The sequence below is a fragment of the Protopterus annectens genome, chromosome 17.part0, assembly GCF_019279795.1.
Source record: "Protopterus annectens isolate FY-2018-M chromosome 17.part0, PAN1.0, whole genome shotgun sequence".
NCBI classification, from domain to species: Eukaryota; Metazoa; Chordata; order Ceratodontiformes; family Protopteridae; genus Protopterus; species Protopterus annectens.
Window position 1 is genome coordinate 127,776,325 of NC_056751.1, and position 18,377 is coordinate 127,794,701.

Consider the following 18,377-nt stretch of genomic DNA (forward strand, 5'->3'; position numbering starts at 1 on the left):
CGGGGCCGGCGCCGACGCTATCGGATCCGACGGGCCAGTATGCTCCGACCTGGATGGAGCCGAAGGCACACTGACACCCTCGGATCTGAAGCTCAGCTCTCAGCTCCGAGAGCTCGGATCCGCCGAAAAGAGACCAGACAGACTCGAGGGCGCTATCGGCGCCGAAGTATCCGATACTATCGGCGCCGACACACCCCTGGCTCCAACGCCACTCTGCTCCGAGGACTCCAAACCTGGGAAGCGGGTTGGAAAAGGAGCAATCGGGGCGAAAAAGGGGGTCGAGCTCCCCCCGGAGGGGGGGGGGGGCAGGAGTACTCCCATCTGCAGTTGGGCCTGGAGGAATCTTCTCATCATCCAGTCCAAATCTGTGTCCGTTAAGCTCTTGGTGGACCTGGACGAGGCCACAGAGGCGAGACGGGAGTGCCGCCTCGATGACCTCGAGGGAGACCGGGCTACTCTTCCTCCGGTCCCGGTGAGAAGCAAGGTGACCGGAGCCGTCTTGGAGGGAGAAGCCCGCTTAGCTGGCGGGGCCGATGTAGAGGCCTTGGCCTGCCGCTTGTGGTGCTTCTCCCTGCGCTTCTCTTTTCTGGCTTCCCTGTCCTCCTGGCCTGAGATGGGAGGTTGAGTCCCGGCCAGGGGAAGGGAAGCAGTCATGGGTACTGCCGCAGCTGAGGCAGGCACCACGGGGGGACCGGAGGTCAGAGCAGAGTCCAGGGGCAGAAGGCCCACCAGAATCAACTTCAACCTCCAGTCCTTAAGTGCCCTGGGGTTGAACGCTGCACAAATAGTGCAACCAGAGGAGAGGTGTTCAACCCCAAGGCACAAAATGCACCGAGTGTGGCCATCCGCTGGGGATAGCTTATGGCCACGCTCGGTACATTTAGCAAAGAATGTCTTTGGGGCCTTAGACATTATACTAAGAAAGACACACACACTAGGCCCCAAGCACACAGAGACACTTGCCCTAACGCTCTCACGAGGGGAGGGGGGTGGAGGAAATAAGCTAAAATTAAAATTTGTAGCGAAGAAAACAACAAGGGGAAGCTAAATACACACACAACACTTTTTTTTTGACAGGAAAGTAAAGAAAAAAGACAAAATTTCCTCACAAAGTCTTGATCAAAAAATCCCAACGCCTGGAACTCAAAGATCAAGCTGCTGGCTTCAACCGCGGCAAACTAGATCTGAGGTCAGGTAGGGGTGGTAGGGGGAGGGGCTTGGAGCTCGGATCTCAGCTGCTGGAAACTGCCGGCTCGGATCCGATATGGATCCGAAGACCCACAGGTTGATGCACAAATGAAGTTAACTACTTCAGATGAATAGTTTAGGTACCTGTACCTGTTTGTCAAAGGAACTCAATTGATCCAACTCACACAGGTCAGAGTCCTCAGACACAGAATCTCCTTCAAAAGGAGGACCCTTAGACTGATCAGTAGTGGAAGCACCAACATTATTCCTAACCCAGGTCTGTACCTCGTAGTCAAATACGTGAACACTGAATCTATCCATAGCTATCATCTCAAGTGAAAACCCAGTCAGAAACTGCTGTCCCACTACATGTTGGGATTTCTATCATTTTCTGGCATTCACTATACCAGTAGGAGAATCCTCTGGGGGAAAAATATCAATACTGGCAATAGATCTGAACCTAAAGGGTTTGGTTTTCCCATACCTGCAAAAGGCAACTGTACAGCCTCAAAGGACATGTCTGGCCCTTGTGTCATGCAAAGTTGTGGTACTATGACCAACCTAGGAGACCTGGAGGTAAAAAGGTGGATGGTCCAATAGCCTACCCAAAGCCAAGGCTACTGTGGAATGACAATTCATAAGCTGAGGCATATTTTTTGATTTATTCCTTTTTTTTTCCCAATGGCAGATGTGGAAGATGGTGGTGATGGCAGTCTGGGTCCATCAAGTCAGGTGACAAGAAACTAGCCAGCACAATACCAGATACTGGCTGCATGGCCACTCCAGAAAGGTGATGGACAAATCCGATTCTTCTATCTCATAATAGCTATTTAAAGATTCTTTCTGTATGGATACTATCTGAACACTGCACTGAGAAAATTACATTACTTTCAGTAACAGTCAACAGTTCAAAATACATGCACAAAGTTCCCTGGTTTTGTAAAAAAACAATCTTGCTTCATTCCAAATGAATGGATACAATCTCAAACAGTATTAGACAAGAAACTAACATACAAATAGCACCAAAATCACAACTTAAATGAAAATAATGCTTAAAATGCTAATCCTACTCAGTCACCTCATATAATCATAACCTCAAAGAAAATAAAAAGCAATATCAGCAAGTTTTCCTGTCAAAACTTCCAAATGAAGCTTTTAATCAACAGGTCTTACTGTGCTAGTCAAAGTAAAAACAGAAGCATATACAAAATTTCTAATCCGAAAAAAAAAAGAACAAAGCAGCAGACTACACTATTCAAGCACTAATAGAAAAGTAAGGAGGAGGAAATACAATTCAAAAGGAGATTCTTATCCGAGCTCTGCAGCTGATCTCACCAAGTTTGAGAGAAGCCATATCCCCAATAGAACTTAAGATGGTGCAGTGGCACACAGCGGTTGCGTTATTGCCTCACATCAAGAGGTTTGCTGGTTCAATTCTTCGCTGAGCTGTCTTCTGTGCATAGTCTGCATGTCTTCTCTTCATTCATGTGGGTTTCTCTGGGTGCTCTGGTTTCCTCCCACTTTAAAAACATGCGTCTGGAGTGTTTCTCCCCAGGCCTCCACTGAAATTTGGCTTTGTTCCAAGTTAGACTTTCCCAGTAAGTAAATGTTAAATAAATAAAATCTTTCTCCGACTGTGGCACAAAAAACTGTAAGGTTATGTCTACAAGTGTGCAGGGCTGTCTTGGTCCTGCCAGGTGACTGGTTCTTCACCCTCACAGACAGGCCGTGGGAGGAATTCTAAGCTTTGCCAGACAGAGGTAGCAGGGCATTACTCTCCATATACCAGTAAGGCAGTGTTTTTGAAGGCCATCACCAGTGCTTAGCATTATCTAAAGCAAACTGGATAACAAAAAAGCAGAGATGCATAGTATATTGCGTGGTTCCTACCATTAAGACCTTCCACCCTTTACCCTTTTAGCTCTCTCCGGCCTCTCTCCCTCAGATACTGACAAATATGGATAGATATGCATCCTGAGAGAGTGTAGCAAATGCAACATGTGCACGGACAATCCTTTACTACCACCACCGAGGAACACAACTTGTGAGAGATGCAATTACATTAAGAACCTAGAGTCTATGCTCCCTCCCTCACAAGCCAGTACATTTGGCACTGAGAAGGATGTCAACAGAAACACCACACATGAAACTCCACCCAAACCTACACAACACACGCTCACATATGCAGCGGTCCTCAACAAAAACATACCTAAACAAAACAGACCTCTGAGGTAAAAACACACGCAAATTCCACTGTCCACACGCCTGTGTCTAACAGCCACTAAGGCCTAAACATAAACCCAACATATCAGTCATAGGAGGCTCTGTTGTGAGACACACAGATGTGCCCCTCACCAGGCTGGATAAGGAGAAAGTCACGGTTAGTTGTCTGTCAGGTGCTAGAATCCACCATATCACCCATGCACTCAAGTCTCTCAACAACAGGTACTGTACTGTTATGACTCTGTCATAGTCCATGTTGGCGTGAATAACTTGAGATGCACCTCCCTGGACTATATGAAGAGAGACATGATTGAGCTCACTGAATGTGCACCTAGACCGGTATGGTCCTAGCCTTAAGCACCATTCTACCATCACCAAGAATGATGCCTCACCTCAATACAAACAGAAAATGAATGACTTTAACAACTGGCTTAGTTTTTGGTGTCATTCCAAGGGGATCCAGAGCCTGACAGCTTGGGAAGACATGACTGACAACCACAATGCTTTGCCAGAGATGGCCTGCATCTGTCTCCCTTGGGCTTCAGGCTTCTGGCAAATGTACTTGCTTTCTCCATAGTGCCTTTTTTAAGCAATGCCATGAGGTCAAAACTACCAACATGAAAATTTAATCAAAATGCAAATTAAAGGTCATGCTGCTAAATGCTAAGAGTTTAAACATGAAACTGCACTCACTGCAAGCATTCTTAACCCTGGAAGATGCTGACATTTGTGCAGTCACAGAAATCTGGTTCAAAGCTCTGGAGAGCACCCCAGCCATAACAGGTTACTCATCCTATCATACATTCAGACCCCAAACTGTGGGCAGCAAAGAAAAAGGAGGTGGAGTTGCAATCTACATAAAAGATATACACACCTCCAGGCTGGTCAAACAGTATGACACACAGGAGACACTCCAGGTGCAGTTAGCCATTGACAAGACCCCTATTCAAATCGTAGCTAGCTACAGCCCTCCCCCCCAACTCTGACTCAAGATGCCCACTCCACCTATCTGGACCTCATTGAATCGATCAACATTCAACCCTTTACCCTGAGCCTGGGTGACTAACTATCCAATCACAGACTGGAACTACTATTAATGCCAAAACACAAATTCCCAGAGATTCCTTGATTTTGTCAATGCAAATGCCTTGGGCCAGCTAGCTGACACCCCCACAAGAGGTGTAAATAACGTGGACTTGGTATTAACCAATATGAGTAACCAATGCAGCATCCCTACAGTATCATCCTCCCTGTAAGATCTAAACACAAAGCGGTCATTTTTGAAGTCACCATCCCTTCAGCTAGGGTCAAACAAAAAGACTTCTCCATAGCCAATTACAATCTCTTGAGGGAAGACAAACAGCTTCACAGCCCCCGCCCCCTCCACAGGAACTGAAACATATGTCCAAACCTACACCAGATGACAATACCACTATTTATATAGCTGCATGGAATCAGGAATACCAGACAGGACAAAATCCTCCTCCACAAGGAAGAGTAAACCTAGTTGGTGGACATCTGCAGTAAATAAACTATAATATATGGAAAAATTGCTGTCCAGGACCAAGAAGAAGCAGGTGCCTAACTGGAAGCAATCTCTCCTTAGCATGAACAAGCAAATAAGAGCACTAGCGAAACCCTCCAAAGCAAACTTCGAGTCCAAACTGGCCACATCTACTAAAGACAATAATAAGGCCTTCTTCACATATGTCTAAAATCTACAGGAAGCACTCAGATCTGCACAGAGCTGGTGGTCAAGGACACCACATACACAAATGCTGTAGATATATCCAATCTGCTGGCAGACAGGTTCAGTGAAAACTTCACCTCTCTGCCAACCATCAGTAAATCAGGACATCCCCAGCACCTGCACCCCTCCCCTAATCTCTAGGGAGCAAGTCATCATTGCCCTCTCAAAGGCAAAAAACACAGCCTCCATGGTACCCGATAACATCCCAGGTTGCACCCTACATGAACTCAGTCAGGAACTTGCAGCACCATTAGGCATCCTATTTAACAAAAGCCTGAGTACTGGCTTTGTCCCATCCGAGTGGAGGACAGTCACTGTCATCCCTTTGCACAAAGGTGGAACGTCCACCGATCCAGGAAATTACAGACCCATCAGCCTAACTAGCCTGATCTGCAAGGCCATGGAACGGATCATTATGGACCTCATTAACAAGGACAATGGCACCCCCAAGCACTCGATTACACAGAGTTTGGTTTCGTCAAGGGGAGATCATGCCTGTTAAACTTGGTCGACTTCTTTGAGACAGTCACCAAAGCCATGGAGGAGGGGAAGACAATGCACATCGCCTACCTTGACCTGACCAAAGCCTTCGATACTATCCTCCACTCGGGTATAATAGATAAGCTTTCTCAACTGGGCATCAATCCGTATGTTACCAAATGGGCAGTAAACTGGCTCAAGATAGAACCCACTTAGTCAAAATAGGGGAAGCCACCTCATGCAGTAGACCTGTAATGATCAGTCTCAGGGCCTCTCTTGTTTGGGATATACTTTTCTGAGGTGCAGGTCAAAACCTGTGGGCTATGTCTGACCAAGTTTGCAGACAACTGCAAGCTGGGCGCCGTCATCCATTCCCCTAGTAATGTGGACATCCTCCAAGAGGGTCTCACCCAAACAAATGACTGGTTCCAGAAACATGGCCTCAAACTAAATGCCAAAAAATGCATCAGCATCTCCTTGGGGAGAGTGACGTTCCCACAAATTATCACATCAATAACAAGGTCCTAACCAAGCAATCAGTCATGAGGGACTTGGACACACAGGTTGATAGCAAACTGACTTTTGACCACCATACTGCCTCAGTTGTAGCTAAATCTTTCTACATGGCCCAACCTCATTAGTAAGGGTATCTCATCCAGGGACAAGGAGGTCATGAAATCCCTGTATTCTTCCCTTTTAAGACCCATTATTGAGAACAATGCCCCTTTCGGCATGTACCTCACAAAGCCCATGCAGCAGTTGAAGAGACCACAGAGGTTCCTCAAAAGGAGAATCCAGTGCCCTCAAACATCTACCCTACACAGAGAGGCTAAAGGCCCTGTCCCTCTACTCAGTCTCATACAGACTCCTCAGAGGTGACCTCTGTCTGGCATACAAAGCAATCTCAGACCCCACCTTGATGGGATTGCTGCATATCCGCAAGTCAAACTCCACTCGAGTAACCCACACTCAACCTCAACCTGGTCTGTGGCATCAATAGGACTTGATGGCGGGACAGATTTGTGTCCCAGAGACCCCCCCCCCCTTCTGTGGAATAGACTCACTCTGCACTTTAAGGAGAGTACCTCATTAACTCTTTTTAAGCACAATCTGGATAACTGGATGGGGAACAGAAAATACACCCCTGGGATTCCACCTGTGTCCCTGCTGGACAAGGGCATCACGTGCTGACTTGTTGGAACATGGGCTAAATTCTTGGCTAGGTTTGTAAGGGGCTCAGGGCCAATAGCCTAGTAACTTCCTATGATATTACGGCACCTCAACTTACAGCTTATGAACATGGAACATTTCCTTTTTTGCTTGTAGGCTAACAAAACAGAAAGCTTACATATAACCTAAGAATTTCAGTCTCCTCCACCCTCCTCTTATTACCCATCCCTAGAAAAAGTACCCCTTCTCCCCAATATGGTAATCACTACCCATAAAATTGTAAAGCACTCTCCTCCTTCCCGAAATTCTGTAACCAGCTCAAAATGCTTTTGTTCAATTAAGCCACTTGTTTTAATGAGTATGATTTAAAATACAGTATGTTGTCCTATAAAAAGAGTTTAGCTTGTCAAAGTGAAACACACTACATGTGAAACTTGAAGAAATTATACAAAAATTGTTACATGCCCTTTCAATCCAGTCTCAGTTAAACTTTTCTTACCTGCTGTATAGTTTATAGAAATAAGCCTACACTTGGATATAAAACGTGCAAAAATCTAATAAGAGTTTGTCTTGGATAAAGATGTTCAAACTCTAGCTTCTAAACAAAAAAAAAAAAGCCTTGGGCAGACACAATCTGTCTGCAAAGTTATCAGTGCTATTCTCCCACATTGGTCTTATTCTTGTTAGAAGCTTTCAAAGAAGCAACAATCTTGGGTGATGTGTCTTTGTCCATTAGGAGGTACCTACAGCTCTGCTTTCCAACCACTTCTAGAAAGGCAGTAGCAGACCTATCTCATTTGTCATTTAGGTAAAATCAAGAAACATGCACTGAAATGACAGCAGACCATTTCAAAATTTATTTTGGAGGCAAGGAAATTGTTCATTATGGGAAGATCTGCTGCACACCCCATTAGACTACTGAAGACCCTGAAAGCTAGAAGGTGGGATTCCCACAACATGTGCCCCTCTTTACAGACTTTTATATGACATCTGGATCTGTTACATGGGATTTTCTGTGTAATGTGCTAGACTATGATGGGATATTTGCAGGACTCCTCTCAAACTGTTCAAGTTTTTCACTGAGGTCCAATGGCCCACATATGGACTAATGATCATTTTTTTCAACTCTTTCAAATCAGAGAGAAGCACAAGATAGGGCCGTTCCTGTTATTTTTTTATTATAGCAACTAAACTTCTGTACAGAAAAACTGCAGGATGAGACTAGGCTAACTATTTTGCAACAGGCTGAAGTAAAAGATACTGATACTTGCAGATCACTGCTTAGTACAAACAGGGGCACATGGAAAAGAGTGGTTATAAGGAAAGATTACTTCATGGGGTTTGAAGAATTGATGTGGCAGGTAATGAATACTAACAAGCAACAGATCCTTTCAATTAAAAAGCAAGAGCATTATTATGACCTAAATGAAGCCTTCAGTTCTCCACAGATGACAGGAAAACCAAAATAGCTTGGCATCATACTGGCCTCAAATGTGAGTGTCACCCCTAGGCTGAATATTAAACAGTGTTTGCAGGAGCTGCTTCGCCCCAGTTCTCACATGAAGAACTTTAAGCTTTTCTTGACTGTGAAAATGAATGTACCAAAGAAAATGTTTCTTCCAGAGTTTATGCATATATCCTGGAACTCCAGTGCAGGCAAGAACATAGTGACTCAAAGAATGTCGCTGCCTCCTGTGGTAGCGTAATGCAGCTGCCTACTGAAATTCTGAAACTCATAACTGCAAGTCCCAGAATTATGAAAACATATGAAGATACAGGATAACAGTGTAAGTTGAAAATTACTGGTTTTCCTTGAAGTTATTTTTTTGCAAAGTGGGGCAGCAAGTCTCCTTGCATCTCCCACACTTGGACTAGTTCAAGGTGGAAGAAGGGTATGGGCAGGATAGACAAACCTATCTAAATGTGATGTAGTTATGTGTCTGGCTCCATGGCACACAGAGATGGAGCCCTTACTTGACCAAGTTGAACAGATCAGCCCCAACACTGGCAGGGAGGGGGATGAGCCCACTTGCCTCTCCAGGAGAAAGGTTGCTCCCACTTGAACACAGAATTGGTGCAATATCCCTAAGAGGATGCACAGGAAACCCTCAATCAAGCTTCCTGAGGGGGCAGGGCTGCTTGAAAGGACTGTCACTTTGTGGAAATGAGACAATGGCCTCAGTGGTCATCCCACTGCATGACCTCCCCACTACTTAGCTGAGTGCATACTGGGGTTAAGGTCAGCAAAGTAAAATGCCAAACCACCCCTGATGGCTGCCTGAATGATGGCCTCTCCCAGCTGACTCCTGCCATGGTGATGGAGAACAAATGAGTAGATGGATTGAAAAGGGGCTACTGATAGACAGACAGTGGGGGCAAAAAAAAATGTAAAAAACTTTGATGCACTTACAATCCAGATGGTGGTTCACCCAAAAATAAACATAACCATGGAAATGGCAAGGCCCTAGTTCTAAGCAGTATTCAGACTAAATACAAAGACAAGATAATGGACTACAACAACTGACAGGTAAACTGGTGCCACTGTAGGAAGACTATGCGTGTGTCTGGATCTCTCCTCCTATGGCTTCTGCATACTGGCTAAGACGTTTGCCACACCAAAAGTGCCTTTGTTAATGAAGAGTTCAAGTTATGAAAATTCTAACAAAACAAATTCCAGCCTTAACAATATCAAGGTACAATGCTTAATGTCAAGAGACTAAACAATCCCAGAATCTGTCTTTTGGAGGCACACACATTTGTGTAGTTACTGAAACTTGGTTTGAGTGTAATGGCAGCACTACCTCAAAACATCAGGATTTAACACCCAGCAATGCACTCAGCCCCACTGGAAACTATGGGGTGTTTCGGCATTTATTCAGAGTCACATTATCATACCAAATCTTACTTAACACTGACCTGAAAGTCACAGAAGTCTTGGTAACTCTATAAAAGGCTAGCTAAATTTTAATTGTTAAATACAAAGCCCCTCTGTGTTATCTGCTGATATGGCTCTTACTTAAATCAGCCTACAAAACTAATACGCTAGGTACACTCTTTAAAATACATTTATTTACCATTTCATTTAATCCAAACCAAAGAATAAAAAGGTCAAACAGACAAACCAATTAGTAAAAATATACAAGAAAAACCTAGACAAGCTAGAATTTTCACTGTGTGATACCTTAGACCTCTTGTAGTAGACGCTCATGGGATACATGCAAATGACCCCTTAAGGACATCAAGTGTTTCAGCTATATGGCTTCAGAATGGCCATCACTTTTAGCTTTTTCTTTTTAAATCTTTATGGATACATTTGGGCCAATAAAGCCAAACCCACTAGGTATGGGCATGCATCTCTCAGCCTTCTTATGACCTCGTCAAATGTGCTGACATTGAAACAAGTTTTCAGTGAATTGTCAGTGATTTCGGATGTAACAAAATTAAATGAAATAAAATACAAATCACACACACACACAGGGTCTATATTTAAACTTCAAATTTTACTAATTCAGCATTTCAATATATACAATTGTTTAATCTATAAAAAAAAAAAAAAAAAAAATCAAAATAAGTTGAAAAAATAAAATAAGAAGTTATGTACCTACCATAACGTTCCATGTTAGTTGTCTTCTCTCGCCTTCTTTCTTGCTTGATGGGTTCGGAGCCGATCCTCGGCCCGACTCACTGCTAAGCTCGAGAGTCACTTTTACCAGCTCGAGGCAGCCCCATATCCCATGATGCAAGGCGGTAAGTACCCAGATCTCGTTTGATGACAAAGGGCAATAGCACCAAGCATAAAAACACTTCCAAAAGGAAGAAAGAAAAATTACAGGATGGAAGAAGGACCAGGTCTGAATGGTCTTCAGCATAATAATTTCTTATAGGAAGGTCTGTCCAGGCCTGGGGGAAGGAGGGAGGGTCGCAAGAAAGACGGTGAGAGAAGACAACTAACATGGAACGTTATGGTAGGTACATAACTTAATGTTAAGTTGTCAATCTCGCCTTCATTCTTGCTTGATGGGACCGCGTCCCTAGCACCTCTATCCTGGGTGGCTCAATGGAACAGACTCTTGAGGACTGTAGAGCCAAAACTGGCTCTGTCCCTGGAGGCCAAGTCCAATTTGTAATGGGAAACAAAAGTATGAGGAGTGGCCCAAGTGGCCGCTGCACAAATAGTGTCTAAAGGAAGTCTAGCTTGAAAGGCTGTAGAAGTAGCTAAGCTCCTAGTTGAATGTGCTTTAGGTTTTGAGCACAGCTGTTTTCCCCTGAGCAGATAAATTTCAGAGATGACCGAAGAAAGCCATCTAGACAAGGTCACTTTAGAGACAGGAAGGCCTTTCTTATTATCCGCATAGGAAACAAAAAGTTGATCAGATTTCCTAAATTTTTGAGTTCTGTCCAAATAATATCTGAGTTGATGGTGGACATCAAGATAATGTAGTTTTTGTTCGGCTCTGTCTGAATAGTTTGGGAAAAATACAGGGAGATCAATGGATTGATTCAAATTAGACTTTGAGGCGACCTTAGGCAAAAAGGTCGGATTAGTTCTCAATGATACTCTGTCTTTGTGAAAAACCAAATAGGGGGGTCGAACCGATAGAGCATGAAGTTCAGACACTCTCCTGGCTGATGTAATAGCTACTAGGAATAAAGTTTTCCAAGAAAGAAATTTCAGGGAACAAGAAACAGCTGGCTCGAAGGGGGGAAGAATCAAGGATGTCAGCACTAAATTTAGATCCCATTGAGGAGGAGGATTCCTGATTGGAGGCTTTAGCAGGAAAATTCCTTTCAAGAAGGCCCTACAGAGCCTATGGGACATAATATTGTGATCTGCAATCCCGACATGAAAGTTGAGATAGCAGCCAATTGAACTCTGACTGTGGAAGAAGAGGAGCCTGCATGAAAAATCTCTGCTAAGAAGTCCAGGACTGCCTGAACAGGGGCAGTGAAAGGATCAATATTCTTGGCCTTAGCCCAATAAGAGAAACGTTTCCATTTGCTTGCATAAATCCTCCTGGTAGAGGATTTTAAAGCTACTATGATGTCTCTAACAGGGTTAGAGATCAAAGGAAGCCTGGCTAAGGAAGGAAGTGGAGCAACCATGCTGTGAGGTTGAGAGAAGGGATAGACCGGTGCAGCTGACCGGATTGGTGAATCAGAAGATCTGGCACTGGGTCCAGATGCCACGGCTGCACCAAAAGGTGACGATGGAGGAACGGGAACCAAACTTGTCGAGGCCAGTAAGGAGCAATGAGAATCAATTTGGCTCTCAAAGCGGTTGCTTTCTGGATAACTTGAGGGATCAGAGGAAATGGAGGAAGGCATAAAGAAGTCCCTGGGGCCAATCCTGGGTCAGAGCGTCTCTGGGGGATGGCCTGGAAGAGGAAGAGAGAGAAGAAGTCTGGGCATTTGCTGTTTTGGGGAGTAGCAAAAAGATCGCAACATGGACGACCCCATTCCAGAAAAATCTCTTCCGCTATCGATTGCTTGAGAGACCACTCGTGAGGCATGAGAATAGCTCTGCTCAATCTGTCCGCTACAATGTTGGTTTTCCCAGGGATATGCGTTGCTACCAGAAACCGATGAGAGGAGATTGCCCATTGCCATAGTCTGAGCGCTTCTCGACACAAGGGGTAGGACTTGGTTCCGCCCTGTTTGTTGATATACCAAACTACAGACATGTTGTCTGTGTGGACTGCAATTGTCCCTACGGGAAGAAAGTCGTTGAGGGCTTGCAACGTTAAAAGCACTGCTCTCATCTCCAGGACATTTATGTGCAGGTGGTACTCGAACGGCTGCCACGTCCCATGAACCATCCTGCCCTGATAATGACCCCCACCCGATCAGGGAGGCATCCGTGGTGACAGTGGCTACCGGGATGGGGTACAAAGTGTCTGCCTTGGTGAACCTGGGGAGATATGATCCACCAAGCAAGATGATCTTTGCAAGTCTGTGTCACCAGAATCTGGTGACACATTGGAAGTTGTTGGTACGACCACTGTGTGAACAACATCCACTGAAGAAGGCGCATGTAGAAGCGAGCCAGGGGAAGAAGAGTAATGGCCGCAGCCATGAGGCCTAATACCTTTAGAACCATTCTGGCCTGTACTTTCTTGTTGGCTAGAATGATCCTGACATGACTTTGAATGTCTGAAACTCTTTGATCTGTAAGGGTAGCTGACATCCGAACAGTGTTTCAGTTTGCGCCTATGAAAGTAATAGACTGGCAGGGCAATAAGGATGACTTTTCGAAATTGATCGAGATGCCCAAATGAGAACAAAGATTTATTGTGTAATCCCTGGCTTGAATAAGCTGATGCCTGGTGGTGGCTGACAGGAGCCAGTCGTCGAGATACGGAAACACCTGGAATCCTTGACGTCTCAGGTGAGCGGTGACCACTGCCATGCATTTGGTGAACACTCTGGGGGCTGTGGTGAGACCAAAGGGCAGGGCTCTGAACTGGAAATGACTTGACCCCAGCCGAAAGCGGAGAAATCTCCTGGAGCGTCTGTGAATTTTGATGTGATAGTACGCATCCTGAAGATCTATTGAGCACATCCAGTTGTCCTTCTGTAAGAAGGGCAGAATTGACTGAAGAGTGACCATTCTTGTCTTCCTCACAGACATGTTGAGTCTGCTGAGATCCAATATTGGTCTCCAGTCTCCCGTCTTTTTGGGGACCAAAAAGAACCTTGAGTAGATTCCGGCTCTGAATGGTCTGTTGTAACTGGCTGAATGGCTCTTTTTTGCAGTAGTTTTGAGACTTCTAACTCTGCAATTTCCCTTAGACCGGGTGGTACATCTGGAAGGGAATTTGAGGGGTAGAAAGGACTTTCCTCGAAAGGAATTATGTAACCCTTGGATATGATCGACTGTACCCATCTGTCTTGAGTGAGGGAGTGCCAGGCTTCTGGGTACAGTGATAATCTTCCCGACTGCCTCCAAGGAGGCACAGCCCGGCACCATCTCAGGGATGCTGAAAGGGCTTGTCAGAGAGGCTCTCTGTTTCCTGGTTTTGGACCCCCCTGCCTCTAGAGCGTCTGTTGTTGTTGCCCCTCTGCCTCTAGGGGTAAACTGACCACGTGAATCCGCGTGACTCCTTGGGATTTGTGGAACGACATTTTGCCACGTTTCTGTCCTTTGGGGTAAGGTCTAGAAGGGGTGGAAAAACGGACTCCTATGGCAGAAAGAGTCTTGCCGTCCTGCTCACACCTGGTCAAAGTTTCCTTCACTTGAGGGCCAAACAAAGCTGACCCATCAAAGGGAGAATTTGTGAAGGACGCCTTAAAGGGATCTGCAAAGTCACACAGCCGCATCCAGGCTTGGCGTCTGAGAGCCACCCCTGTACCTGCGGCCCTACTCGCTCCATCAGCAGCATATGATATTAGCCGCATGGAGGAGTTTGTAATGGAATTAAGGGTTCCTAGCTGCGAAGCAATTTTTTTCCTGAGCCCCTGCAGCTGTAGGATCCTGTACAACATCACCTAGCTCCTTAAGGATATCCCTTTGGAGTCTGGTGAAGTGACATAGGTAATTCAGCGAGCATAGCAAAGGTCGCTGAGGAAAACATCCGCCACCGTACCTATCCATGGTCCTAGAGTCCTTATTAGGAGGATGGACGGAAGGATCTGCAAGTTCCTTCTTGGTGGCAGCAGCCACCACCATGGCATCAGCGGGACACCCTTAGTGAGGAATTGCTTGTCACACGGGCAGTAATAAATTTTGAAGGCCTCCTAGGGACTGGCTCTACAGAGTCAGGAGCAGCCCACGCCTTCGGGCAATAACCTGCATAAGGGGTCGAAGGCGGAGACACCCAGGAGGTGGAGGGCCGAGATCCAAACGCCTCTAGGTATACTGACTCATCCTCAGAGGGATTATTGGTGGGCCAGTTTCCCTCTGTCTAAGGAGTTCTAGGATGTCTGAGAAGGAGACATCCTCAGAGGGGATCTTGGGGATCCCTCTGACTCATCTAAGTCAGTATCTGAAGTGATAGACTCGGGAGTCTACATGTTTCCTCTTACAGGTCCTCTTCCTAGGAGGATCTCCTGAAACATCAGGAGAATCCTCGGAAGAGGATATTCCCAATGGGGAAACCTGAGGCGGAGGATCTCTGGGTCCTGTAGCAAGAGAAGTGGCAGAGATGTCAACAGGCACTATAGAGGGAGGAGATAAGGGAACAGACTGCTGGCTGATACCCGTGGCCAGCACACTCTTCATCACCTCGAATGCTCCCTCCCAGGAAGGTCCGAGAGAACCCGTTCGAAGAGCTAGGAACTCCAGGGACCACCGAAAGGGAAGTCTCCGAGGCAGATGTCGGAGCAGAGCTCACCAAGGCCGAGGCTCCAAGGGGAAGAGCGGGTTTGGACAAGGGTCCGATGCCACTCACCCTCGGAGGAGACCATGGAAGCCCGCCACGAATCCCTCTAAGGAAGGTCTCAAGAGGAGATAAGAGTAGAGGCTGAAGGAACAGAAGGGGTATCTGTCCCTCAGCCGTAGCAGTAACCATTCCCGAAGACTCCAACTCCAAGCTCTGGGGTAGAGTTGAAGGAGGAACTGCAATGGGGTGTGGACCAATAGCCGTCTGTTGAGACGGGCTATGTAACATTTGGGCCAGTGCCTGTGACTTAAGTAATCTACTGACCACTCTCTCTAAATCATGGTCAGAAAGCCTGGATGACCTTGAAGATCGGCTCCGATGGCTCCGCTCTGAGAGGAGAGGTGAAGCCGGAGCCGAAAGTATCGGCTCCAAGGAAGGAGACCTAGACCTCTTCCTCGAAGGAGCCATCGGAACCGATGAAACTATTGAACCTGTCGGAGCCGACAGGTAGCTTCGATGCATCGTCTCCAGCCGGAGCCGATACAGCTACAAAAGTAACGGTGTCGGAGCCGATCGGAGCCGACACCGATGCCTGAGCCACATGGTGGTCGGAACCGATCGGAGCCGACACCGAAGTGGTCGAACCAGAATCGGCACCGATAGCCATCGGTGCTTAAGCCAGAATCGGCTCCAGCCGATCTCGACCCAGAACGAGTCGGAGCCGAGGCCGCAGGCTTGGACACAGAAGCCTGGGCCTTGGAAGACTTAGAAGTCTTGGATGGAGCCGACTTAGCGGAGAGCCCTCCGGCTTAAGAAGGCCCCTCAAAATCAACTTATTTCTTCTTTCCTGCAGGACTCTCTGGCTGAAAGAATGACAAATAGCACAGGAGTCCTGCAGGTGAAGAGGCCCCAGGCAATACAGGCAAGAAGTGTGACCGTCTGTCAGAGACATTTTCTGACAGCACGAGTCACACTTCTTAAAGCCTGAGACCCTTTCTTTAGACATGGTGTAAACACAGACACACACACCAGTCAAAGAAATTAAATTAAATATACCAAAAGGTATAACTAGAAAACACACACACACACCCTAACGGGGGGGGGGGGGATGGGATGGGTGAAAGTCTGACTAAAAAAATAAGAAGAGACAGAGAATTTTCTGTCAGAAAAGGTTTAAAACTAAAATAAAACTAACAATTAAGGGTTTTTTGTTAAAAGGGGCTAAAATAGCAAAGTAGCAAATCACTTACCAGGAGCTGGTAAAAGGAGGACCTCATCAGCGGCAAAGCGAGATCTGGGTACTTACCGCCTTGCATCATGGGATATGGGGCTGCCTCGAGCTGGTAAAAGTGACTCTCGAGCTTAGCAGGCCGGAGCCGAGGATCGGCTCCGAACCCATCAAGCAAGAATGAAGGCGAGATTGACAACTTAACATTCATGTTTTTGCAGGAGGCAAAACTCCTTGCATCACCCACACCCCCACTTATTATATACACCAACTCTGAGATCGCACAACAGCAGGGAATAAGGAAAAACTCCTTATCCTACTGTTAATGATCCCACACTATCAGCTAACTATGCTGGTAAGTAGACCACACAGACATGCAGCTGACTGAATTTTACTTTACTCTGCATACATCATATGTACATATGTGTGTGTGTGTGTGTGTGTGTGTGTGTGTATATATATATATATATACATATATATATACATATATACATACACATATACATATATATATATATATATATATATATACATATATACATACACACATATACGGGTCTACCTGATAACACAGACACGCTAAAACCCCGACAATGAAATAACAGACACGAAAAAAACGGAAAAAAAAGAAAGTTCAAAAACATGAAACTTCACATGCCCGACAATCGACAAAACAAATACATTTCCCGAAAAACACACGCACAACACAAGCACACCAAAAACCTTACAAACCTACACTAAACCTTACATACACAACTATCTATGCACTAACCTTAACCCAAACCCTAAAGTCCGTCACTATCGCACACTTACCTTACCTGCACCCTAACCCTAACTCACTTAATCCGCCCCTAACCCTCAAGTCCGTCACTATCGCACACTTACCTGACCCGCACCTTACCTTAATGTCCGTCACTACCACACACTTACCTTACCCACACCCTGACCCTAACGTCCATCCCTATCGCACACTTACTTTAACATGTCGGTGTTCTCAGTGTCGGGATTCTCAACTGTCGGTCTTCTCCGTTGTCGATCTTCCGGTGTCAGTGTTCTCGTCGTCGGCGTTTAGAACTTTCGGCGTTTTCAGGTAGACCCATATGTAGACCCATATATACACACTGAGCAAAACATCAATAAAAGCTTTTCTTCATAACATCTCTAAATTCACATTAAATGTTTGAACTTGTGAAAGAAATACTACCTGAAAATGTCCTGAACCCTGCACAGAAAATATCAGGTAGACAACACTACTCTCAGTGAATGCTCGGTTTAACTTGCGCTCATTACTAGGAGTTGTTGACCAAATACTCTTTTGCTGGGAAATTTCAAGATTTCGTAAATTACTGCTCTTCATAATGAAATAACGCACTGGCATATTTGGTCTTGGAGATGGCGACTTGGAACCCTACAAAACAGTGAAAACAAGCAATGAACAGTTTAATAATGTCCCAATAAAAATGTGCACAAAGCAAGAATCATGGGGCATAAAAACAGAGCTTTGTCAAGTGTCTCCTCTATAAATCCTTATTCAACACTTAAAATGACTGATGTGTAAAATGCTTCTCACTGAAATTAAGTTTTCTTTTCCCACAAACTCATCCGTTGGTATAAAACAGCATAAAGCCTATTCGTAAACATCCAGAAATACTGTCCAAATTCTTTGTTGAATTCACATGCTCACTTAAGACCGGCTTCTTGACTTGGTCCTACATGTATATATGCAGCCATGAAACACTAAAAATAACAGATAAGTAAAACTATTAATTCAAATAAAGATTTTCAAAAATATGTTAGTAAAAAATGTAGGACATTCAGAATGTGCATTACAAAATAACAGAGCTCCATGCATATCCACCTACAAGTACAGACTGTTTTACTGATGTATACTGCCATCCTCAACAATACATAAAGCAAAGTGGGTAGTCCCCTCCTCTCTCAGTTATTTTTCCATCCAAAAAGCCACCAGGAATAAGTCAGTCAGCATTCTCCAAATGCCTGTTACAGTACTACAAAAATA

At 45.3% G+C, this 18,377-nt stretch overlaps 1 protein-coding gene across 1 annotated transcript in view; it reads right to left on the bottom strand.

Moving 5' to 3' along the window:
• Positions 1–18,377, bottom strand: part of YTHDC2 (YTH domain containing 2) — a 1,963,388-nt gene that overhangs the window by 220,880 nt on the left and 1,724,131 nt on the right. The window contains exon 30 of the mRNA XM_044059160.1: positions 17,562–17,765. Within this exon, the coding sequence (XP_043915095.1) occupies positions 17,562–17,765 (204 nt within the window). The remainder of the gene's footprint in view (positions 1–17,561; positions 17,766–18,377) is intronic.